Raw genomic sequence first — 23,536 nt, 5'->3', positions numbered from 1 at the left:
GAGTTACTCTTAGCTGTTTATGCTCTTGAACTGTAGTTAATGAGGTCCCTTTGGTTTTCCTACCAGGATGAGTCATCATAACAGGTGTGTGTGTGTGTGTGTGTGTGTGTGTGTGTTTCTGGGAATGATAGCCTGACAGCTGGTCACAGATGAGAACAAATAAAATGTCAGCTGTTGATCCAAGGGGCGTTTCTGGTTTCAAAAGTATCTCACCAAGGTTTTGACACAATATCCTGTGAGATCATTAGTGATAACAAGACAGATCCTGCAGAGTGTATCAATGACTTTGGTGCCTTCAATTCATGAGTAAGAACTGCAAACTGTAGCCAAAAATGTGCAGCTGTAAACGTGAGAAGAGCAGGGAACCTGAGAATGGCCGTGAAGACAGTTCCAGTCTTAGCAATAGACTGGTTATGTTCCACTTTTGTACCAGGTGAGGCTGAGAGAAGAGGCTGCTCTACAACCTTACAAAAACCTAGAGCCAACTGGCAGAGACAAGAGAACACACAACACATCACTGTGTTGAAGAATTCAATATTTGGGATCTGTGCTCAGTCCTGATGTTGCTTTGTCATCGATGTGGCATTGTTTGAAGAGTTGGTGAAAGGTTCATTTATCTCACATCCTCAAGGCAGGCTGGAGGGCAGCAGCTGCCTCTGGAGTGACAGTAAGCCACAGTTTTGGACAGAAAGAGGAAGAATGATCCAGTGATTGTGTTAGCTTGTTACTCAGAAGACCCAAGTGCATTTCACTGCATATGACACAGACTTCCTACGTAACCTTGGGCAAGTTACGTAGTCCTTCTGTGCCTTAGCTCCACATCTGTGAAATGGGCATAATTGCATTTCCTAATTCACAGAAGAGAATGTTACCATCTGAGTGTTCTTTCAAGACTGTACTCACGTGCACAAGCATTGAGGGTGGTAGGTGTTGACCCTCTGTATTCACACTGAAGAGTGCAGTGGCCCAACAGAAGTCTATCACAACAAGAATGGTCATACTTCAGAATAACAACTAGTATCCTTTAAGTTTTTTTGGCTTAGAATTTGAGAGCTTGAGCCACATGGTCCCTCCCATGACCAGAGGGGATCCCAAAACCACAGACCTCTGTCAGAGGAGAATGGGAGACTGGTCCCATGTATGTTGTAGAACTCCACAAAATGAAGATCAGAAATTTTGCACTGCTTCCTTTGGAGAGTGAGATCCCATAATCTTTCTGTAAACCCTAAAATTCACTTTCTTTTTAATACTGACATGAGGTGAAACTGTCTGGTCAATGGGCCATACAGGACAGAGCAACAAGGGGTCCTGTGGCATCTTATAAACTAACAGAAATGTATGAGCATAAGTTTTCGTGGGCACAGCCCACTTTATCAGATGCAGGACAGATGCCTCTGACGAAGTGGGTCTTTGCCCACGAAAGCTTATGCATCTACATTTGTTAGTCTATAAGGTGCCACAGGACCCCTCGTTGCTTTTGCAGATCCAGCCTAACACGGCTACCCCTCTGATACAGGACAGAGATAGATGATGACACAGATATTTTAACATTAGCCCTTACTCTGTCCCAAGGTGGGCACTTCAGGTGTAAAAGTCTTCTGCCCTGGAGCTGTCACCACCTAAGAAGTCTGTTCAGTATCTTTGCACCTTCTAGAATATACCAGCCATATCGATCTTCTAATGGGCTGTCTTCACTGCACAGTAAACCTGGGATTCTAATTTGAGCATTGTCCTAACTTGAGTCCTGTCCACAAACCAAAACCCTTAATGTGAGCACGTAGCTGCTTTTTCCTTACAGTGGCTGGATTGTTGGGGAGTATGTAGGCAGCAGTTTTTTGAGGTAACTTAATTTATCAGTGCTTCACTGAATCACTCTGCTGCTCATGTTCTTTCACAGTGTGACCATTCTCCCTGAAGTGAGGTTGATGGGAGAGGAGTCAACTGCGGTTGAATATGCAGTGAAAACAGTTACAGGTACTTCAACTTCATCAACTCCCTTGTGAAATAGGACAATGCTGTTATTCCTTCATTTTTTTTACTGGTAAGAACCATGCATGGAGCAGCTAAGTGAGTTGACTAACAACCTGTAGGAAGCCTGTGGTGGAAAAGGATTGCAAGTCCAGTGCTAGCAGCATCTTCAGAAAAGGACTATCCTTCCTCTCAGAGCATCATATCTTATGTTGCTTCCAAGTTTTTCTCTCATTATTAATTTCCCTTTCTGTGTGCTGTTCTTTACCTCCCAAGCCTTCTCTTTGAAGTGCAGTGAAAGGCTGCCTTTATGAAATACACTATTTTACCTCACATAAATTTGTGTTAGACTGTGAGCCTGGGAGATTTGGTGGTGTTTTGTAGCTATCATGTAATTGTTCTCATTATTGGGAATGAGATGCCATTTGCACGTAATGTATTTATTATCATTTACAATGCCTTACTGTATCCTTGCTGGCTAATGTGCCCCTCTCTTTTGCTGTCACAGGACAAGGTTCATCACTCCTGAAATGTTTGTGCAAAGAGAGGGAAACAGCATTTGTGGGAGCTGTAAAAGAAGTCAGTATCAGAGCAGGGGTCAGAGGGTTAATAAAAACTATAAATTGGGGAGTGAGGCTAAGAACAGGAAGGGCAGTGGATCTGTGAGCAGTGATATGGAACTTTAAATGAGGAACTATTAGGGTTCTTTTAAGACTGGTAACATATTAATGATGTCTCTTAACTGGTATTAATCATGGCTGAGAATGGAACTGTAAATCAGCAGATGGGAGGGGAGGGGAGATGGGATTTTAATTTTAAATAAAGCTTAGCAGTGAAGATTATTGTTGATGCAGAATCCCTGAGGAGCAGTGCCTCACCAACTGCAGACATATTTCAAAGGAACTGCAAGTATCTTTAAGTTGTCATAGTTTGTGATACTGAGGCTGTCTATACTAGGGAAATAAGTCGATTGCTGATACAGAATTATAGCTACAGCATTTCTGTAGCTAGAATTGACATATCAGAATTGACTTATTTCCCTAGTGTAGACCTAGCCTCTGTACTTTCCCATCAACCTCCCTCCTCACCCCATGTGACAGTGTGGAATACAGGGGTCAACTGCTGACCCCAGGGAGGTCGATTTATGCATGTCTTTACCAGAAACACAAAATCGAACTCTGGAAGATCGACCCTGGCTGGATTGATCTTCCCAGAAGTGTAGAAGTAACCTGCGAGCTTTGCATTTTGATGGTGAGGGGGCTATGCTTTCTTATCAGGTATAGGATGTCCTACCAGGCTTTCACAGCAAGGGCATACTATGGCCATGTAATGAGCAACTTTATATTGAGGGCCTAAATGTATCAGACAGATGTAGTCCAAAGTTGGAATTTGTTAGGGAGCACTGTTCCCTTTTGAGCTCTAGGGGGAATTCTGCCTGCAACAGGGTAGGCCCAGGGAATATTCCAGAGAATCCAATCCCCTCCATGACAGGCCATCCATTTCAGTCTCCAAGTATTGCACAATACAAATCCATGGAGATGCTTCTAATTCTTTCTTGGATTCACTGGGCCAAATTCCGGCTGCAGGTGTCCTGTGGGTATTCTCCAAAAATAGTAGCCAAGTAATAGAGGAGCGTAATGTAAATATGTTCTGTCCTGCTTCTGGCTCCTGCAGATTTCATGGAAAAATTCTCTAAGTTCTCCACAGTTGCAGAGAGGCATTCTGGGATTGGCATATGTGACCTGGATCCCTACTTCAGCAAAGTACTTAAGAATTTGCTTATTCCTATTAAAATCTACCAGGTTTAAACATGTGCTTAAAGTTAAGCAACTATTTTAATATTTTGCTGAACCAGGGTCAAAATGCATATACTTCTGAACTCACACAACCTTTTCCACATAGGAACAGCTGTGCAGGAAGGAAAGGGGTGGCCATTGTATAGGCACAGTATTGTATGTATGTTATTAATACAGTCTTGTTTTGTCACCAGACTTGGAGAGCATAAGCTTTTGTGGGCAAAGACCTGCTTCGTCAGATGCATGTAGTGGAGATTCCAAAAGCAGCTCCAAATATATAGGCTCATAAAAGGAGGGAGTACCAATCAAGGGGAAGGCCAGAGCTGACAAGGCCAAACTGGACTCTTTCTACATAAAAGAATAAATGGACACAAATCAAATATCAGGAATGGCAATATACAAAAACGTGTAGGAGAACACTTAAATCTCCTTGGGCACTCAGTAACAGATTTAAAAGTAGCCATCCTCCAACAAAAAAACTTCAAAAAGAGACTGCAAAGGGAAACTACGGAGCTACAATTCATTTGCAAATTTTACACCATCAGTAAAGGATTACACCATCAGAGGCTGGGAGTGGCTAGCCAACTACAAAAGCAGTTTGTCTTCTCTTGGTGTTAACTCCTCCATGTTAACTGCTGAAAGTGGGACACATCGTCCCTGACTGAATAAACCTCCTCAACTCTGGCCACCTTGATTTGTACTCCCTTCTTTTCGTGAGCCTGTATATTTAGAGCTGCCTTTGGAATCTCCACTACATGCATCTGACGAAGCTGGTCTTTTGCTTACAAAAGCTTATGCTCAAAAAAAATTGGTTAGTCTACAAAGTGCCATGGGCATCTCATTGTTTTTGTTGATACAGACTAACACAGATATCCCTCTAGTACTTAACCAGTGTTCTTTCATATATCAGTAGCAGATTAGCAGTCCATCTTTTATTTAGTTTTCTGAACACTGATCTATGACTCAGTCGTGTTCAAATTTGGTAAAAGTAATCAGAATTATTAATTCTATTGTGATATGCTGATCCCAGAGTATTTCATTATATCACAGTGTAATGCACTATCAGCAAGTTGATCAAAATAGCAGCTGCAGTGTAATGCAAGCCATGAATAAATGTTTTAGACATTTTTGTGACTTTCTATAAAACATGATTTCCCCCTTTCATCCAGTATTCAAATAAGACTGTCAAAATCATCACCAGATGTTTTTGATGTGCCAGCCTTAAACTCCTAACTTCTCCATTTTATTCCTCAGTTCTGAGAAAAGGCTATACTTGGAGCTGGCCAGTGTCCTGAACTGGAAGAGTGACTAATATATTATGCATGCCTGGCATGTTTGGGTGACAAACTGGATCTTTAGCAAAGGGAATTTACTGGGATTTATAGCTGATGGCAGGGATGACATGACTGAGATGCTGAGCCTTTTGGCAGAATGACCAGCATCTGAAAAACCTTGTCCAAATGAGATTGCAGTGTGTGTGTAGACTGCATGCAAATTAGCTTGAGCGGGTCACTTTGCTCTTAAGTAAATTAGGGTGTTGTGCACTGCAAGTTGTTGCACATGATAGATTTAAAATGTTCTGATTTGAAGAGGGTCATGTAAATTGATTTTATTGTAATATGCAAAATTTTTCTCCATAGAGTATGTTAACAAACTTGGTTCGTTAGTGAAGCACGGTAACTTGGTTTGTGTGTGAAACTTACGTGTCTTCTGTTACAATTGTATTGGTGTATGTTTTTCTAGATTTTATATATCTTGCTAAAGCCTGTCAATCATTTTGATTTTTTTGGTTACACTCATGTGAATGATCATTTGATTAATGTTTTGTTGCTGCTGTAAGACATATGTGGCCATCTAGGACATGGCCGTCATGATGCTGAGTGCTGTGGCTCATGCTGCTTAAGACTTCATGATAGTAATAGGGAGAAGAAATAGATCCTCTTGCTCCTAAAATGTGTCCCCAAATATTTTGTCAGTATAATGGAAAATCCTTCTTTAACGTGACTACCACAGCTAAGTTCATCTTGGCTTCCCCTATCTCAGAAGTTATCTGTTCAGCAACGCTGACATTGATGATGAAATCCACCACTGAAGTTCCTGTGCCAGTGTGGCTTATGGACACATACGGAGACAAGTCTTTGATGACTGTGACATCAAGACACAGACCAAATTATGTCTATAATCCCATTATCATAACAACATTGCTGCATGGAGCTGAAGCTTAGACTGTCTATAGACATCATATAAAAGATCTGGAGAAATTCCACCAAAGGTGCCTGAGCATAATATTGGGCATCACATGTCAGGACAAATGGACCAAAGTTAGTGTACTCCTGCATCATCGAGGCAACAGTCACCCACAGGCTGCTACAAGGATGTCTGACACGTCTGCTTAAACAGATTATCTACACTCTGCTGAGGGCGGGCGTGAGGACATTGCACTGACACCTGGGGGGGCAAGTGGAGGACCAAGTAAGCTGGAGGAATAGTGCCCAAGAATTTGAGATCAAGTCATCTGTATGAAGAAGACCAGAAGCCCCAATGTAAGGAGTGTGCCGGGATTCCCTCTATTAATCATGTTGTGTCCTCACCAGTCATTCTGAGGGCACTAGCTTGGGAGATGGAGCCCACATTTTCTCCCAAGAATGGTTCTGGTCTGGAAGAAGGGCTGTTGTCCTCTTCAAGAGCCACCAGCACTGAAAGGTGCTATGCAACAGTGGTTCCCCACAGGGTCTTCACCTGTGGCCCACAGATCCCCAGGTATCCCTCTTCTGCACATGCCTCTTACACATCAACTGTTCAGAGCATTCCAGCTCTGGGAGGGAGGTGAAGGAGAGGGGCTGGAGTGGGACTGGAGTGCAGATTGCCAGATTTGGAGGTTATTTGAAAGTGCTGAGAGGGGGAGGGACAAGCAGGTGAGTGTGGGGCTCCAGTGAGCCGGTGCATTAGAGGTACCTATGGAAGGGAGGCACACAGAAGGACCATGGGGCTGTAGGTAGAAACCCCAGTAAGCAATGGGCTACTGCAGCCCATTGAGGTGAAGGAGGGCCACTCATGTGGCCCACTCACGTGGCCCACTCACTTTTCCTCGTTGCCCAATCCTGTTCTGGAATCTCCTGGGTTCTGACGTCACCATGTAAAATGGGTTGCCCCACTCCTTGGGACTCCTGGTATCCTATGCCTTGGGATCCATCTAAACCCCTACTGAATCCTTCTCAGTGTTTATACTGGGGACTTTGAAACCCATACAGGCATTATCCTGATCTGAATGGCGTCAATGAGACATCTTACCATTCCTCTCCCCTGAAGGGCAAAACTGAATTCTTTCTGAAGCCATGGGTGAAAGAAGAAAAAAGCCAGATGTAGAGGCAAATGCTGATACAATCAGACATACAGTCTTCTCTTTCCTGGTGAGACAATTGCTTCAGCATTACATTTGTCACTGGATAAGCACAAATAGTATTGGGATTGTTAAGGATGCCCCCGAATAGCCTGGAAGAAATGCCAGAATTATTGCAAAAATTCCTGGATATTTTGCAAAATATAGGGCCTACTAGAGTAGCACTTCAGGGTCAATGAGATTGTATAAGGGTGAGCCATAATGGTATGGCATGCCTCAGTACCAAGTACACCCATTGCTTAGTGCATGGAAAGCGAATGCGTTGTTTGTCCCAAGGAAGCAGTTTTTGTTTAAACAGCTGTTCCCAAATCCCTGCTTGTTCAGACTGTTGCTGAAAGGAGTAGTCAACAGACAAGATGTTCCCCTTCTGATGAGGAGGACAAATGCTTGGATTGGAGAGAGAAGTATTTGTGTTCCAGCCTAAATTGCCAGTTATCGGGTGCTACTTGTAATATCTGATTTCCTTGGCTATTCTCTTTTTGGAATTTAGAGACCAGCTCAGAAGGACAAGAGTTCTAAGCCCTTATTCATGAAAGTAGCCTGATAACAGGAACATCTTGCAAATATGGCCTCTAGATCAGTGGTTTTCAATCTGTGGCCTGTGGATTCCTGGAGGTCCACAGATTAAGATTTCCAAAGGGGCCTGCATGTCCGTTCAAAAATTTTTAGTGGTCTGCAAATGAAATAAGTGAAAACCACTGCTGTAGATGAATGGCAACTGTTGGCATCATAGACAGGGAGTACTTGCTCCATTTCTTGTGTTTATCCCATGAAGTACGATTCGGTATGGATGTGGAGGTCTTGCCATTTGAGGAATACTTGTTTAATCAAAAGGCTGTCGCCCTGCTCGTTAAAGGGGACACAGGGCAATCCTCCATTCTCAGGGAATGTATGTGAAGAAGACATAGCAATGGTAAATGAAATAGACAGAGGATCCTATTCACATACATTGGTATAGTTCTTAGGACTGAACCATCTTGGCAGTAAAAAAACAAAAAATTGCAGGACAGATGCACTGTTGTGGTGACATGCATAATTTTTGCTGAGCAACACACCAAAGACTATATTCTTGAAAGTCATAACATGCTTTTGTGATGGGCATCATATAAGATGTGAGGTTGCCCTGCCAAAATCACAAAGAACATAATAAAACAAGCACTTATGGCAGCCATTTTCAGAGAGCTTGCATGGTTTCTTTTCTGGATGGTCCTAGTTGCCTCATTAATTCTTGAAAAAATTGGCCATCATGAAAATCACTACTTCTACACTGCATTATCCATCATCTGTAAAATATTTTATGGAAAGTATGTAAAAAATTGTACTGTATTAATTGTGTATTTATTTATCCCTTTAGCAACTGTGTTTCATTTTCAGAAATCTCCAGTAATTCTGAGGTGCTGTCCCAATAGCTACCATCTCCTAATGATTATTCCATCCCTCTGAAGTTATACGTCCACCATTAGTATTAGTGCCTTTTGCACATTAGCACTTAGTAATGCAAAAAGTCTTATTTCGGTTGGTGTAGTGTTTCATATATCAAGGAGAATTTGGCTAAATCTGAACACACATAACTCATGTGAAAAAAATCTTTTTCTGTCTTCTAGACAACTTAAATAGATTAGTGAGTCCTTACCATGCTAAAATGTTACTTTTTTAGAGATTATACTACAACACATTTAGTAAAATAAGTCAGGAAGTACTACATCTATTTTTTAATTAAGCTATGATTGCCAAAATACGCACATAGACATACGTTTTGTTCCTGATTTTGCTACTTTGCTACTTTGTAAAATTCATTAATTTGCAGCTTGATCTTTATGATAATGTGAAGCTGTTCTGTGGCATATAAACCTGAAGAGGCATAGAGATACGATGCTTCCAAGATGTGGCATGATGTAATTGTTCTCATTTTCAGGGAGGAGCGGTGACCCCAAATCCAGCCAAAACATGATTATAAACTTATTTGGGGAGATTTTTCAACCCACTTAGAAACAAGACCTTCCTCCACCTTAGGTGAACTTCTCTGAGGAAGGAAATTTTCAGTCGTAGGCCAACTTCCTTCCTTGAACGGGTGGCTGGGAATTGGAAACTCACTCAGTGTTTGTTTAGTCTTCACCTGATTCCCATGTCAAAAGTGGCTGGGAGCAGAGCTCTCCTTTTCACAGAAATGGCAGGAAGGTTGACCCTCTAAACCAAACATTCCAACATTGATTGAACAACTGTGAGCCAGCCTAAGGCCTCTGCGTGTCTTCCTTAGCGCTTCCCTTAATCCTGAGAGCCCAGTTCCCATGATACACATTGTGTGGTGATCGTCTTTCAGCTGTTATACTAGGCCTCATCCCAATTGAGCGATCGTGAGTGGTTTGTAGCCACAAAAGTGGATGAGGCTGCTGGTCTGACCAATAACAATTTTGGTGTAGATGTCTGCTCATGTCTACTGAGGGAGCAGAATGCACTCCAGTGCTGTTCACCACTTCCTTCTCCACCCGCCCCTGTTTTCATTTTACAGAAGGTACTGGTCCTGGGTAATAAGGGTGCTCTCCTTCACCCTCACTGAGTTAATGCAGTGTATTATGCTCACTGGAGTGTGGTGCTGTAACTTCTGTAGCAGCTTCTAATCTGAACTTGTTGAAGTGATTTGATGATCAGTATCATGTTGTTAGCAAAAGTTCTTCAAGCAAGATGGAAAAAACATGTCAAGTGGAATGTATGAGTTGTAGGGGCTGCCCTCAGTCATGTGAATCATGAGGTCAGTCCTGGTGTACCTCTTTGCGTAGGTTACCAGGACCTATGCATCAGGCAAAAGGAAGGGAAATCTGCTGGTAGCAGTATCACCATGCAATGCCTTCTGAGATCAAACTCCTCAATAGTGTCAGGTGACCCAGGTCATGAGACCCACATAAAAAATGAGTCATCGTTGTTTTGTATAATTTTTTCTTGGTGAAATCAAATAATTGTGGGCCTGAACCAAAATACTGCATCTAAAGTTGGGGGCAGATTGTAGCACATATTGTTTGTAAAATAAATACACACATTTTCCTTCAGCAATGGTGCATGACACAGTTAAGGTTGAGCATCATTCTTCCCATTTCCTTACAATCCAGCTGCTATGCATGCGTTACATGAGGATATTTATGTGTGCCTTCCCATCAGCCACACTTTTCTTGCACCTCCTTACAAGGTCATAATGTTCGTCAGAGCATTGCTGGGCAGCCTGTGGCCCATCAATGTAAACGGATTGCAAGCTGAGACATTTTGCTGACGTTCACCATCCACAGGCACCTCCTCTTGAGCTCTCAGTAACTGTGATTCTCTTCCCAGTCAATGAAAGCGGCCAGCACAGTTCCTTCACTGACCATTTTGGACATCAAGATTGGAGGTTTTCCTAAAGGATCTGCTCTAGGAATCATTTTGGGGAAGCTCTATGGCTTGTGTTATGCAGAAATTCAAATAAGATGAGTGCAGTGGTCACTTCTGTGCTTCAGGTCCATGAATGCTGTTCCAGACTCACCCGGATATAGGGAAGCAAGCAGTAAAGTGGCTGATCTGAACTCTTATGCACATCCTAGCCAATCAGATCTGATATTTATAACACTGATTTAAAAATTAGGGCTCTGCATGGTGGGGGACGTGGAGGGAGAATGTGTGTGAATTGTGTGAACCAAAAAGAGAACAATAGGTTTTGTCTATGGAATACTAATATTCTGTGGAATATGTCTGGAATATGGATATGTCCCTGTGTTTTCTAATCATACATTGTTGTTATTGTCAACATGTCTTTAATATTGAAACCTGTTTTAATTTTCTTATAGTGGCTATGTGTATGTAAAATGAACATAAGGACATGAGATAGTCAAGCACCTGTTGAGAAAAAGCAAACTTTCTATACTAGTCATAGTGGATAAGCTATTTACAGGTACATAAAGCATGATAATCCAGATAGTTTGAGTGGCCAAGAAAACTTTGTTCATATTAAAATACCTCATTATCTCAGATGTGGGTGTCTGTGTATCCTGCATTAAAAATCAGGTACTTGATTAATTTTCTTGAGTTGATTATATTGTGAGCTGAGATAATACAAAAAGCACTTTAATTATTGTTTCGTAGTCTGTGTAGATTTTTCTTCCTAGCTCCAGATGCTTTCTTAAACCTATGTCTTCTCTTCCTTCCCTCCCCCGTTATAGTTCCTTCCTTCTGGGGATTGGTGAATTCGGCCTGGAATCTCTGCTCTGTTGGAAAAAGGCAATCACCGGTCAATATAGAAACCAGCCATATGATCTTTGACCCTTTCTTAACACCACTTCGCATAAACACCGGAGGCAGAAAGGTGAGGTTTCTGACATGTCTTGGTAGAAAAGTAAGGAACAAACAGATGAAGAATATGTGCTATTCTGTGTAATTCTTGAATATTTTCACTTTGTCAGTGAACTCTTAGGCAGAATGATGGTAAATGTAATGCTGTGCAAATTACACATCGTTACCTCCCCTGCAGCGATCAAAACCACACACTTCTTAATTGCCACACAGTATTAGTTCCTTTAAACTCACTTGTGAGTAGTGTGTGTGTCATTTACAGAAACTTACTGCTCATCATTGGTATTTGTGCTGCAAGAGAGGTATGGTTTTACATCTTGAGAGTACAAATATTGTCTCCTAAGGCTCTCTGTTCTGTGCTGTTGTTTAGCTGTAATTTACTCCTACATATCTTCTAAGAGCCCAGCAAGCAGCGGATGTGTTGGCAATGCTGCTAGACAATATTGACCTCCTGTGGTCCAGCAAATTCTCTTGCTTGGCACCAGTCAGGTCCCGAGAGTCCCAAACGAGTGAGGTTCAACGTGTACAGAGTCTCTGCTAATAATACCATAACAAAAACTATATGGTCTAGTAATGTGGGTTGCCCTCTGACCTTTTTTGTTGCCTTTTATTCTTCTGTATTTTTTTATTTATTTTGTATGATGATTAAATATTATGGAAAGGGTAGAGCCATGAAAGAACTATATTTACAGATTATTTATTCCTGCCCCCTCAATTTAAATATAAAAAAGTTAAGGGAAACCTGTTTAATCAAAGGCTATTAGGAAGAACCCACATCAAGGTATTTCAATGTGTTTGTACCATCTGTGAAGTCAGTCACACACTCTGTTAATAAATTGCAGCTTTTATGCTGAATATTTTTTAAAAACTATAGACCTGATTCTCCATTCCAATCAATTATGCTTAATTGAGGGATTGTTACATTTTTTTAACGTTTTTACCTCATTATCAAGTTGGTTTGTCTTTTTATGTGTAATTATCTTAATTTGGTTGAATTTTCAATATAATAAGTAAGTGATTCTTCTTTTTCTGCTGTGGGATTTTGTCAGAGTGACTAATGAGCTGTTTATGAACCTCATTGCTATGTTAAGGTGTCAGTTACATATTCAGGTACAGAAACAGAGTGCAGCTTTTCATGGCCACAGGCTGCCCTCCGAAATCTTCAGTAAATTGTTCCAGCATTAGTCTTTCCTTTGATTAGTGTCCTGATGGGTGCTTTACTTCAGGTGTGTCTGTGCCTTCAAATGGAGGTTTTAGAGAACAGCGTTCTTTTGGCCCAGACATGTGCCTTACATATCCCTGTGAACTGTACTTAGATTATATAGGGCTGCATGGGTAAACCACATTATTTCTTCTCATTTACCTCAGCCTGAGACTGTGTGTTCAGCATGCCTGCTTCAGTGGCGAGCTTGCCTGGGCTGGGTTTTAGCTAGTTGTTAGAGATGAGCTTAGTTTATTGTTTGCTTTTCCTAAAGAGGATCATTATGCCTTGTCCTTTTTATTCTCTCCCCTTTCTCAGTTTCGGGGAGGTTCTTCCTCCACGGAGAATGTATACCAGGGATTTACCCAGACCAGCAATTTTCATTCAACCCTTAAGGGCAGGATGAGGAAGAACATTGGTTAAAATAAAACTTTCCAGTGAAATTTGTAATTGAAGAAATCAGAAGCCTATCCTCAGTCCAGTAGAAACACATTTTAGGCCCTCTATGACCTAAGAAGAGGGCGAGGCAAAATTCTGGCTGTTGGTTGGATCTGGTCTGTGGACACAGCGGTGAGCCTCAGGTAGGCTCCCTTCCTGTGCCTACATGTTACTCAGAAAAGCCAGCTGTGGGGCACAGTTTGTGTGTGAACACCTATGAACCTGGGAGGAAGGGAGAAGAGACTTAGTGCCCTATCATGCCCCCCAGCTCAATCTTGCAGCTCTCATTGTCTCACAGCTGCTTTCACATGCGCATGTCCCCACAGCCAGCTGCTCTGAGTAGCCTCCTTGAGACATGGAGGGCAGGGAATCTGCTGGGCTACTGGCCAGGAGTTACTCAGGTTAGCATCATCTGGCCAGAGCCTGCTTCTGGCACCCCAGCTCCTCTCGCCCCCAAAACCTGTGTCCCCACTTCTCCTGAACCCCTGCCCCACATAACACAAACCACCTTTCCCCTCTTCTGCTCCCATACATCCCCTGCCCTAGCTTACAACCCAAACCCCTGCATCCCCTGCTGAACCCCACTCCTCTTCCCCAGGTCGCAACCCCTTCCTCTTTGCAAACCCTCTCACAGATTCCACAACCCCTCCTGCATCCCCAAGTCCTTTATCCCATGCTCCCTTATGCAGCACAGCTGCTTCTTAAATCCTGCACCTCGGTCATTAATATCATCAAAGAGTGAGTCCCTTGACCACTTACAGAATTCTTGGAGTGGCATTGCCCAGCCCACCTGTGAATGTGTACTGATGAGATCTTCTGGGTTATTTTACTGAAGACAAATATGAATGTTCTGTACACTATATTGGTGATGCGTATTGTTGATGAATGCCTGCTGACTAGGTTCAGCAGTGATCTAGAAGTACTGCATCATGAAGCTGAAGATGGCTTTGATTGTGACTACACACATGCTAAATAATAATTTATGTACCAAAGAGGATATTTTTATTAATATCCTACACAATAAAATAATTTCAGGTTTATTTAATATGTGAAGAGATGGGCCTCAATTGAGCAAGGCCATTAAGCATGGGTTTAAAGTTAATGTATACACTTCAGTTAGTAACTTCAGTGGGAATAGTCACATATTTAGAGCTCATATAGCGTTCAAGGCCAGAAAAGTTTTTTTGTGAGGAGTACTAGGGCTTGTGTACACTACGCCAGGGATCGCTGCTGCAGTGATCAGTCCAAAAGCTGTCAATTTATCATTTGTGTTTGGAAGAGTAGCCAGTGTCGATGGACGAGCAGCCCCTGCCAATCTTACTGCAGACAAGATGCTGCAGTACGTACATCGACTTCAGTTATGCATAGCTGAAGTCATGTTGATTAGGTCATCTGCAGGGGTTAGTGTAAACAAGGCCCCAGAATGGCACCTCTTGGAGAGTTTGAATGCTTTCCAACTTTGCTTTCAAAGGGCTGGGTGAATGCAGTGCTGATATAAACAGTGCATTATGCTCAGTAAGGGACTGATGCATAGGGGAAGACTGCCTGAGCTGAGTTGAAGGCCTGGCAAAGCATTCTCTCTATCATAAGGAATTTTAGTCTAAACAACTCATTCTCTTTGTTTGCGACCCCAAAAAGATAGCATTTACTCATGCTTAAAAATTTAGAAGTAAAATTCACCAGAAATTACTTATCGTTCAAGTTCAGCAAAATACCATCCGTTTAGCAGAAATGAAACTATGTCGTGCAAGATACAATGTGAGAGAAATGTAAAAAATGAAAAGTAAAGTAGACTGTAATCATCATTTCTGTCGTAATAATACACTGTAATGAGGTATTAATAACGTAAGTAAGGACTTCTTTATTGCATGATTTTTAAAGTAATAGTGTCCTTTTTCTTCTAGGCAAAGCTGATGTATTATCTCATTCTTTCCATTTATGTTTGTTAAAAGAATAATAATAAATATACATAGACTTACTAACCTCTCCACTGAAACTATGCAAAAGGGGCCAGACACATGAGAAATGCATGGATGATATCTGATCTGTATTCATTTCCTTTGATAAAATATCATTTTATCAAAATTGCCATTCAAACAGAAGCCGTTATTTGAAAGCATATTTCAAGCAGAATCTGATCTTAATGATTACTCTGAATGAATTATTGCTCTTAAGAAATGTGTTCTTGGCATATAGGTTTAAGAAAAACTCAGGAAATAACCAGAGGTATCAGTTGTATTTATTCAAATGCAGGCATGGTGTTTTTCAGTACTAAGATTAATTATTAAAATAAAATATATTGACCTGGTGAAACCTGTTACCAGTCATGGAATTAATTTAGTCTTTCATAACATTTTCTCTCTTAACAGGAGAGTGCTTAAAATGGTATTTTAATATTTTATAACTTACATCTATAAAGCAGTGGATGAGTAGAAAAAGTGCGGTAACAATATAAGCAAGATCACAAAGGACACTCTTTAACAAAAGGAGTAGCTATTTCAAAGTGATTTATCTTCACCAGTTGTCTCAGGCAGTGATCTTTCTTTTATGCCTGCTTTCCAACAGCAATCTGGGACATGTGAAATTTGTTCTTAATGTATTTCCATTGAGGTTCAGAATGTTTGTTTATATGGACAGAATTCAGAATCAATCTGATCTGTGGCACAGAAATAAGAAGCAAATGCATTACTCAAGCACGTCAATTCTGTTAATTAGATCCAGTCAGAAATTTTCAATTGGAACACATTTTCCATTGCAAAATGCTGATGTGGTGAAAGTGAACGTTTCCGGGAATGTATTGATGTCAACAACATTTCCCATAGGAAATTATGAAAATTCTTCATTTGTTACAGTCAAAATATTTCATATCTACTTTATTTTTACTTTTATGTTTTGTTGCAATTTCTAACATAACTAGAAGACGTGCCTGGCTCCAGGGTGAAGGCAGCTGCACAGCCTGCCTGCTGCCTTCTCCCTATGGTGTTGGGGTTCACACCGCCCAATTGGTGGCTGCTCCATGGGGGTGGATGGAGATGCGTGGCCCAGGGTGGTGGATGCTGCACAGTGGCTGGCAGTTCCTTCCAGGAGCAGGTTAGGATGGTGGGGGTTGTGCAGCCAGCCAGTGACTGCTCATTGGGATTGGGATGTTTGCTGGGCCCCCTGTGGCCATTCATGAGTGTAACTGTCTCTCCTATCACACTCTCCATTTCCATTTGATGCAAAACTTTCACATTGCACCAACATCCTATTGCCCTGGCACAACCGAACTCTCACCATGCTTTAAGTTATAAGAGGAAGCTGCATACCAAATGTGCTGGTCCTAGCTCTTACCATTCAGGAGAAGTTCTTGAACAAATGGAGTCCGGACAGAGGGACACACAGACAGATGCACAAAGTCTCTAAAATATACAATAGATGGCTGAAACAATTAAGTCTAAATTAAATTTTTATAATGCTTTAGATATTGCTGAACAAAATATTGCATTTAATGAAAAAAGCCAAGATTTCTACTTTTCATCCTGTTTTACAATAACACAAAATTTGGAAATCTCAGACATCCACAGAGGATGGGAATTTTGTTTTTTGGTCAATTCTGCTACTAATAAAACAGTGCAAGGGCAAAAGTGCCACAGGAGATGTTCTATCCATGGGCCAATTCCTGCTTGCCTCATACATGCAAAGACCTATGTTCCTCCCATGGACAAGGTGATCAGCACTTGGCTACTTTGTGTGTGCGAGTCTCTTCTACAAAAGACTTCTGAAACAGATCACTGTGGAAGTGGAAAAGAAACTCCAGTCTTGGGGCCAGATTGTGACTAGCTCTGTGTGTGTGTGTGTGTGGCTGTGGGGAGGCGGGACCAAGAGGTTCCTTGGTATGGAAGTCATTTCACATGGCGCAGAAAGGAGTTGGGGCCATAAACCCACACCTAAGAATGGCCCAACAGGCCAAAGCTGCATGTATAGGGGAGGAAATATATGGCAATGGGCATGTTCATCTGATTTTAGTGTAAAGTACAGAGGGTAGCTTGAGTACTAATGGTGAGTCACAGAATCCATGGTGTCAAGTATCGGAGGGGAATCCATGGTGGTGTTCAGAACACTAGATGTACGAATCCCAATGCAGTGTCACGTTTTGGGAAACTTTGATTGCTTTAAAGAAGTTGTTTCTGGAATTATAGAACTTCCTTAGTGTAGTGGTTCTGCACTTGATATCTAGGGAAATATGTCAGGCCTTTGCAATTGAGAATTAGCTTTTGTAGTATGTTAGATAAAGGCGAATTGTGAAGTTCTACTACTGAAATTCTACAAAGGGATTTGATCTTTGTCAGCAGCTTCTAAAATTCAAGCTCATGTTCTTTTCTTGCATTTTCCATTAGAAGGCAGAAGTAGAAACATCTGATGTACTGTTTTTGACGTGATGCTGTTCCAGTATAAAATTGGAATAACATCAATGCATTCATTTTTCTTGTTTCTGGAGCTTGGAATGACATCTGTTCTTGAACATTGATATGTTTTGCATTATTTGTTGCTTGTGGGAAGCCAGATTGATCAAAGGATTGAGGAAGTGGAATAACAAATAGCCCTTTTTGTTTCAGATTTTAAGCTTGGGGAGAAAAATCCAGACATTTACCTGAACATTTCTTCACTTTGTTCACTGAATTACCATTGCTTTAAGCTGGGAAGGGTGGTTTTATCTTTCATGGTTTATATTTCAGCAGATTTTCTTGCAGTCTCCATTTGTTGCTAAGCCTTCTTGGTTCTTTTATGCTGACAATTTGGTTTAGCATGAAGTACATTTTTTTTTCATGTTGAAAAGGGAAGTGGCTTTCATATGGCTGGAGGCACTTGGGCTTTCAGGGCAGTGAACCAAGATATAGCAGCCAGGGAACTGCTTTGAGAACGCTTAACTGTGGTTGTCGCGTTATACAGTAAGGGATTTTATGGAATTGATGTTGAGAAAATTAAGTGCAAATAGCAAGAGACTGTAAATAGGTTTTGTGTAGTTTCCACTAAGCAGTAAGATAAAGAAGCACTAGCTTGGATACACAGTAGTGAACCAGAGAGCCCACTAGTTGTGCAATGAAATTAAAATCATTGAATGCATCTTTAAAAACTGGTTGCTGCAGTACGTGGCCGTTTCTACACGTGGTACGTGGTACTGCAGTACGTGGCCGTTTCTTTGAGAGTGGCATGCTAATAAATGGCCCAAAATATGCTAATGAGGCACAGATGCAAATTCCCTGTGCCTCATTAGCATATAGTCACGTGATTTGAGTCCGGAAGATGTTCTTCCAGACTCCAAAACTCCATTTAGAAGCGCAGCTCCTGGCGGGGGCGGTCTTCCAGAAGGAAGTCCTTCTTCCAGAGGCCCCTTCTTCCCAAAACTTTTCAGGAAGAAGGGGCCTCTGGAAGAAGGACTTCTTTCCGGAAGACCCCCCACCCCCCTGGGGGCTACTCTTCTAAACAGTGTTTTGGAGTCTGGAAGAACATCTTCTTGACTCCAAATCACATGACCTTGTGCTAATGAGGCGTGGGGAATTTGCATCCATGCCTCATTAGCATATTTTGGGCCATTTATTAGCATGCCACTCTCAAAGAAAGTGGCATATGTAGAAATGGCCCTTGAGTGCAGACAGTGGCGGGGAAGGTTCAGCTGAAATTACCAGTTCTTGTACCAGGAACATAGAATCTTGAACCCAGGTCTTTTTCAGGTATTTCCAGGGGGGAACAGATTTTCTTGTAGGTTGATTTTAAAAGGAAAATTTGAATTATTTTTTTAATTCAGTGTGACTATCCTGGGCCTAAAAACTTGATAGGGGGCCAGCCCGGTTCAAGGAAGATTTAAGAAGGTGACATTCCAGAAGGAGCTTCTTGGTGGTGCATGTCACCATCATGTCACTGTAAGTTTTACTCTTTTTTTTGTAGTTGGCTCTTAATCCTGTAACATGCTGAGTGTCATCCATTTCTTCTGTCTTCTATGGAAGTCAAAGGTTTTCGGCACCTCAGAAAACCGAGCTTCTTCTTCGAGTGGTCCCCGTGGGTGCTCCACATTAGGTGTCAGGCTTGCTCCGGCACCGGAGATCAGAGATTTCCAGCTGTATCTCGTCAGGTCGCACATGCACCAATGCGTGTCGGTCCTTCGCGTGCTTTCGGTCACATGCACGATCCGGTCCACGCCAGTTCCTCTCAACTGCCAACGGCTGCAGACGGAATCCACTCCGGCTCCAACGCCTCAGACAGATAAACTCGTTATGATATAGTTATTAGTTTCTCTCTCTTTTTCTAAGACCGTTAAAGTTGTTTCTTGTATATAGTGGGGGGGGAAAAAAAAAAGAATAAGAAAAGGAGGTGGCCACTTCGGGCAGTCCACTATCTTAGAGACTGTAAACATTATCTTCTTTGTTAGCTGCTAATAGCTGTTATGTGCCTTACTTAACATTGAAAGGAGTTAAATACCTTGAAAGAGATGTCTTCACCGTGCCATGTGCCACGAGGCCATGCCTGCATCTGATGGCCATAGTAAATGCATTCATTGTTTGGGAGAGGCCCATGTCCCCCAGAAATGTCCTCACTGCTGTAAACTAACGGCCAGAGCAAGGAAGGACAGGGAGATGAGATTAAAAATGATCTTGTTCGACAAGGCCCTCCAGCCTGAACCATCGGAGATGCCCCAGAAGGAAGGGCCCTCAGGGCCGCATAAGAGGAGGGCAACCTCTTTAACCTCCTCTATGCATGAGAAAAAGAAGGTATCCCCAACTCGATCCTTGCCAGTGGTATCTGTGGGCAGCACGAGCAAGGTACAGGGCCGTGAACCGCTGGCTGTTCAAAGCAGTGAGAAGGCCACACAACATAAAGCAGTGCCTGGGGCTCTGACCAGTGAACAGTTGGCACCGAGAACCCTGCAGGCGCTGACATGGCCAGAAGCTACGGCACTGAGTCTCATGGCACTGAGAGCACCGGAACCGGAGTCCCCAGCACAGGGCCGGACGGTGCCGGAGGCACCTATGCTCACGGAACCGTGTGTAGTGGCACCAGGCGCAGCACCAACAGCCACACTGATGTCTCAGGCACTGGAGATGGCAGCACCGACCATTCAGACAGACAGGCTGGGAAAGGCAAGATCCAAGGCCTGGCACTGTAGCCCATCCCCTGACATTCTTGGGATGCCACTTTCTCCCAGCTCCCCTCCTGAGATGGGTATGCCAGAACAGGCGGCAACACCACCAGCCTTCCTCAGACCTCCATCTCCATTTATTCAGCCGCCATCTCCCTGGCTCAGACATCCTTCACTGGTCTCCCTAACGGAACTGCATGAGCACTTCTATAGAGCATCCCCACCGATTTCAACATCATCAAGGCGATCACGCTCCTCTCGGTGCTATGCATACAGACATCGATCATGGTCTAGATCTCCATCACCGGGACCCTGCCCCTGCTGCTACGGCCGCTCATATCACGGTGAACATGATCGGCACCAGGGCTCAAGATCGAGGGACAGATCCCCGCCTTAGCCTCCAGTGCATGGCTACATCCCTCCTCTCCCTTCAAAAAGAGCACAGGCCTCTCCAGTGGAGACAGGTCCAGAGTCGTTAGACCTCCCCCTAGAGCCCTCAAGGGAACGGACACAGGAGGTGTCTGAGGAACCGGAGGAGGTTTATGACAGTGATGCTTCCTCATCCTCCCCAGATGGGGCGGTTGTTCCTGGGGATATATCTCCCCCAGATGATCTCAAGCAATTTCAAGAGCTTTTCAAGAGGGTGGTGCACACTCAAGACATACAGATTGTGGAAATGCAGGAGACACATCATAAACTCCTCAAAAACCTAAGACCCCCTGCATCATCTAAGATAGCCATCCCACTGAATGAAGCCATTATGGAAGCTGCCACAAATATACGGCAGACCCCAGCCTCTATTCCACCTACCAACAAAAGGGCAGACAAGAAGTACTTTGTACCATCCAGGGGTATGGAATTTCTATTCAACCACCCACAACCAAATTCCCTAGTAGTCGAATCTTCGCAGCACAGATCAAAGGCACCGCAATACAAGTCTGTGGGGTCCGACAAGGACGCAAGAAAACTGGACTTATTCGGGAGGAAGGTATACTCCTCCTCCACATTATTACTGCGCGTGGCCAACTGCTCTGCCCACCTGTCAAATAATAACTTCGACAATGACACTAGACTTACCCCTCTCATGGACTTCCTCCCGGATGATAAGAAACCGGTCTTGAAGGCAATAGTCCAGGAGGGCTATGCAGCTTCATGCACAATTGTCCAGATCACCCTGATGTAGTGGATACAGCAGCACGCTCCACAGCCACAGCAGTGGTGATGCGTAGAGAGTCGTGGCTCCAAACATCTGGCATCCCCAAGGATCTGCAAACAAAAATCGTAGATCTTCCATTTGATGAGGAAAAACTATTCGCCGACTCCACTGATTCGGTCCTACATTCCAGTGAGGATTCGAGGACCACACTCAGAACACTGGGGATGTACACCCCTTCCTTTAGGAGGAAGAGATTTTACCCTCAACAAAGACGTTACACCTACCAACCCCAGCACTCACAATACCAGCGGGGTTACGATCAGGGACGCCACCAACAACAGCAGCAGAGGACATCCAGGCGATGTCCCCAACAAGGCCGTACATCATCAGAGCAAACCCCAAGACAACAAGTTTGACAAGGACTGCGATACCAAAACCGTCCCTCACTGCCAATCACAGTATATGTTTCACCACCGACTCAGACCGTTTTATCCACAATGGGAAAGCATTACAACAGACAAGTTGGTGTTGGAAATTATAGCCAAGGGATATACCATCCCTTTCTGATCCCTACCACCACCAAAACCCCCTACCCCGTCCCTCCCCAGGAACCCCTCTCATGAAATGAGGTTAAAGCAGGAGGTAGGCCACCTCATATTTATAGTGGCGGTGGAGAGAGTCCCGGATGAATTCCAAGGGAAAGGTTTCTACTCCCGATACTTTCTAACAGAGGAAAAAAACAGGAGGCTGGAGGGCAATCCTGGACTTACAGGCTCTCAATCAGTATTTGTGCAAACAGTGCTTCAAGATGACTACAGTCGCCTCCATAGTCACGGCACTGGACGATAGGGATTGGTTTGCAGCCCTTGACTTACAAGATGCATATTTCCATATAACAATCCATCCAGCACACAGGCACTTTCTTCGCTTCAAAGTGGACATGGAGCACTTTCAATACAGGGTCCTCCCTTTCGGTCTCTCTTCAGCGCCCAGAGTCTTTACCAAAACGCTTGCAGTAGTGTCAGCTTACCTACACTGGAAGGGCGTGTTCATTTTTCCGTATCTGGACGACTGCCTTCTAAAAGGGGTCTCAAGGGCAGATGTCCTGCGCATGATAGACATCGCTACAAGGACCTTCCTCTCGCTGGGACTAGTCATCAATTTCCAGAAATTGACAACAGAGGCCACGCAGAAGGTAGAGTTCATAGGGGTATATCTAGACTGTATTACGTCGAGAGTATATCTGCCCGATGCCTGTTTTCGTGCTATCAGATCCTTAGTGCAGGTGATGACGTACAGCTCCACAGTGCCAATCCTAACTTGCTTACAGTTCCTGGGGCACATGGCTACCACCACGTTCATGATGCAGAATGCCAGACTACGTATGCGAGGCCTGCACCAGTGGTTGGTGACTGTGTACAGGCCAATGATTTATACCATTCACAAAAAGGTATCGCCCATAAGGGAGGTGCGAAAGTCTCTGACATGGTGGGCAAACCCCAAGAACTTGCTATTAGAGGTGCCATTCCACCAACCGCAAATCACGGTTTTTCTCACAATGGATGCGTCCCACATAGGATGGGGAGCACACATGGGTCAACAAAGTGACACAGGGCAATGGTCCCCCACAGAGACGGTGATGCACATAAATGTGCTGGAACTCAGAGCAGTGTTCAATGCATGCAGGCGCTTCCACAAATACCTGCGGGACAAAGTAGTCGAAGTTGATAACGACAACACCTCCACAATGTAGTATAACAATCACCAAGGTGGGGCCAGATCTCGTGCATTATGTGCGGAGGCGGTCCGACTATGGAATTGGTGCATCGCAAACAACATAACGCTAAAAGCCTCATACCTACTGGGCATCCACAACCTGAGAGCAGACCAACTAAGTAGACACTTTGCTCTCATGCATGAGTGGCAAATCCACTCCAATCTACTCAGCAATGTTTTTCATCGATGGGGGTTTTCCCCAGATCGACTTGTTTGCCACCTACACCAACCAGAAGTGCCCGCAGTACTGCTCTAGAGCAGGCATTGGGTGAGGTTCACTGGGGGGACACCTTCATGCTGTCATGGAAGGGCCTCCTGCTGTATGCATTTTCTCCCACAAGGCTCATTCACAAGGTCCTAGAAAAAGCGAGAA

The 23,536-nt window shown here is 43.3% G+C and overlaps 1 protein-coding gene across 1 annotated transcript in view; it reads left to right on the top strand.

Annotated features, from left to right (window-relative positions):
- CA10 (carbonic anhydrase 10) overlaps window positions 1–23,536 on the top strand; it is a 454,392-nt gene that overhangs the window by 160,187 nt on the left and 270,669 nt on the right. The window contains exon 3 of the mRNA XM_075014587.1: window positions 11,349–11,491. Coding sequence (XP_074870688.1) covers window positions 11,349–11,491 — 143 coding nt within the window. The remainder of the gene's footprint in view (window positions 1–11,348; window positions 11,492–23,536) is intronic.

Source organism: Carettochelys insculpta, chromosome 20, assembly GCF_033958435.1.
Source record: "Carettochelys insculpta isolate YL-2023 chromosome 20, ASM3395843v1, whole genome shotgun sequence".
Lineage (NCBI taxonomy): Eukaryota > Metazoa > Chordata > Testudines > Carettochelyidae > Carettochelys > Carettochelys insculpta.
This window is presented reverse-complemented; position numbering and strand designations above follow the sequence as displayed.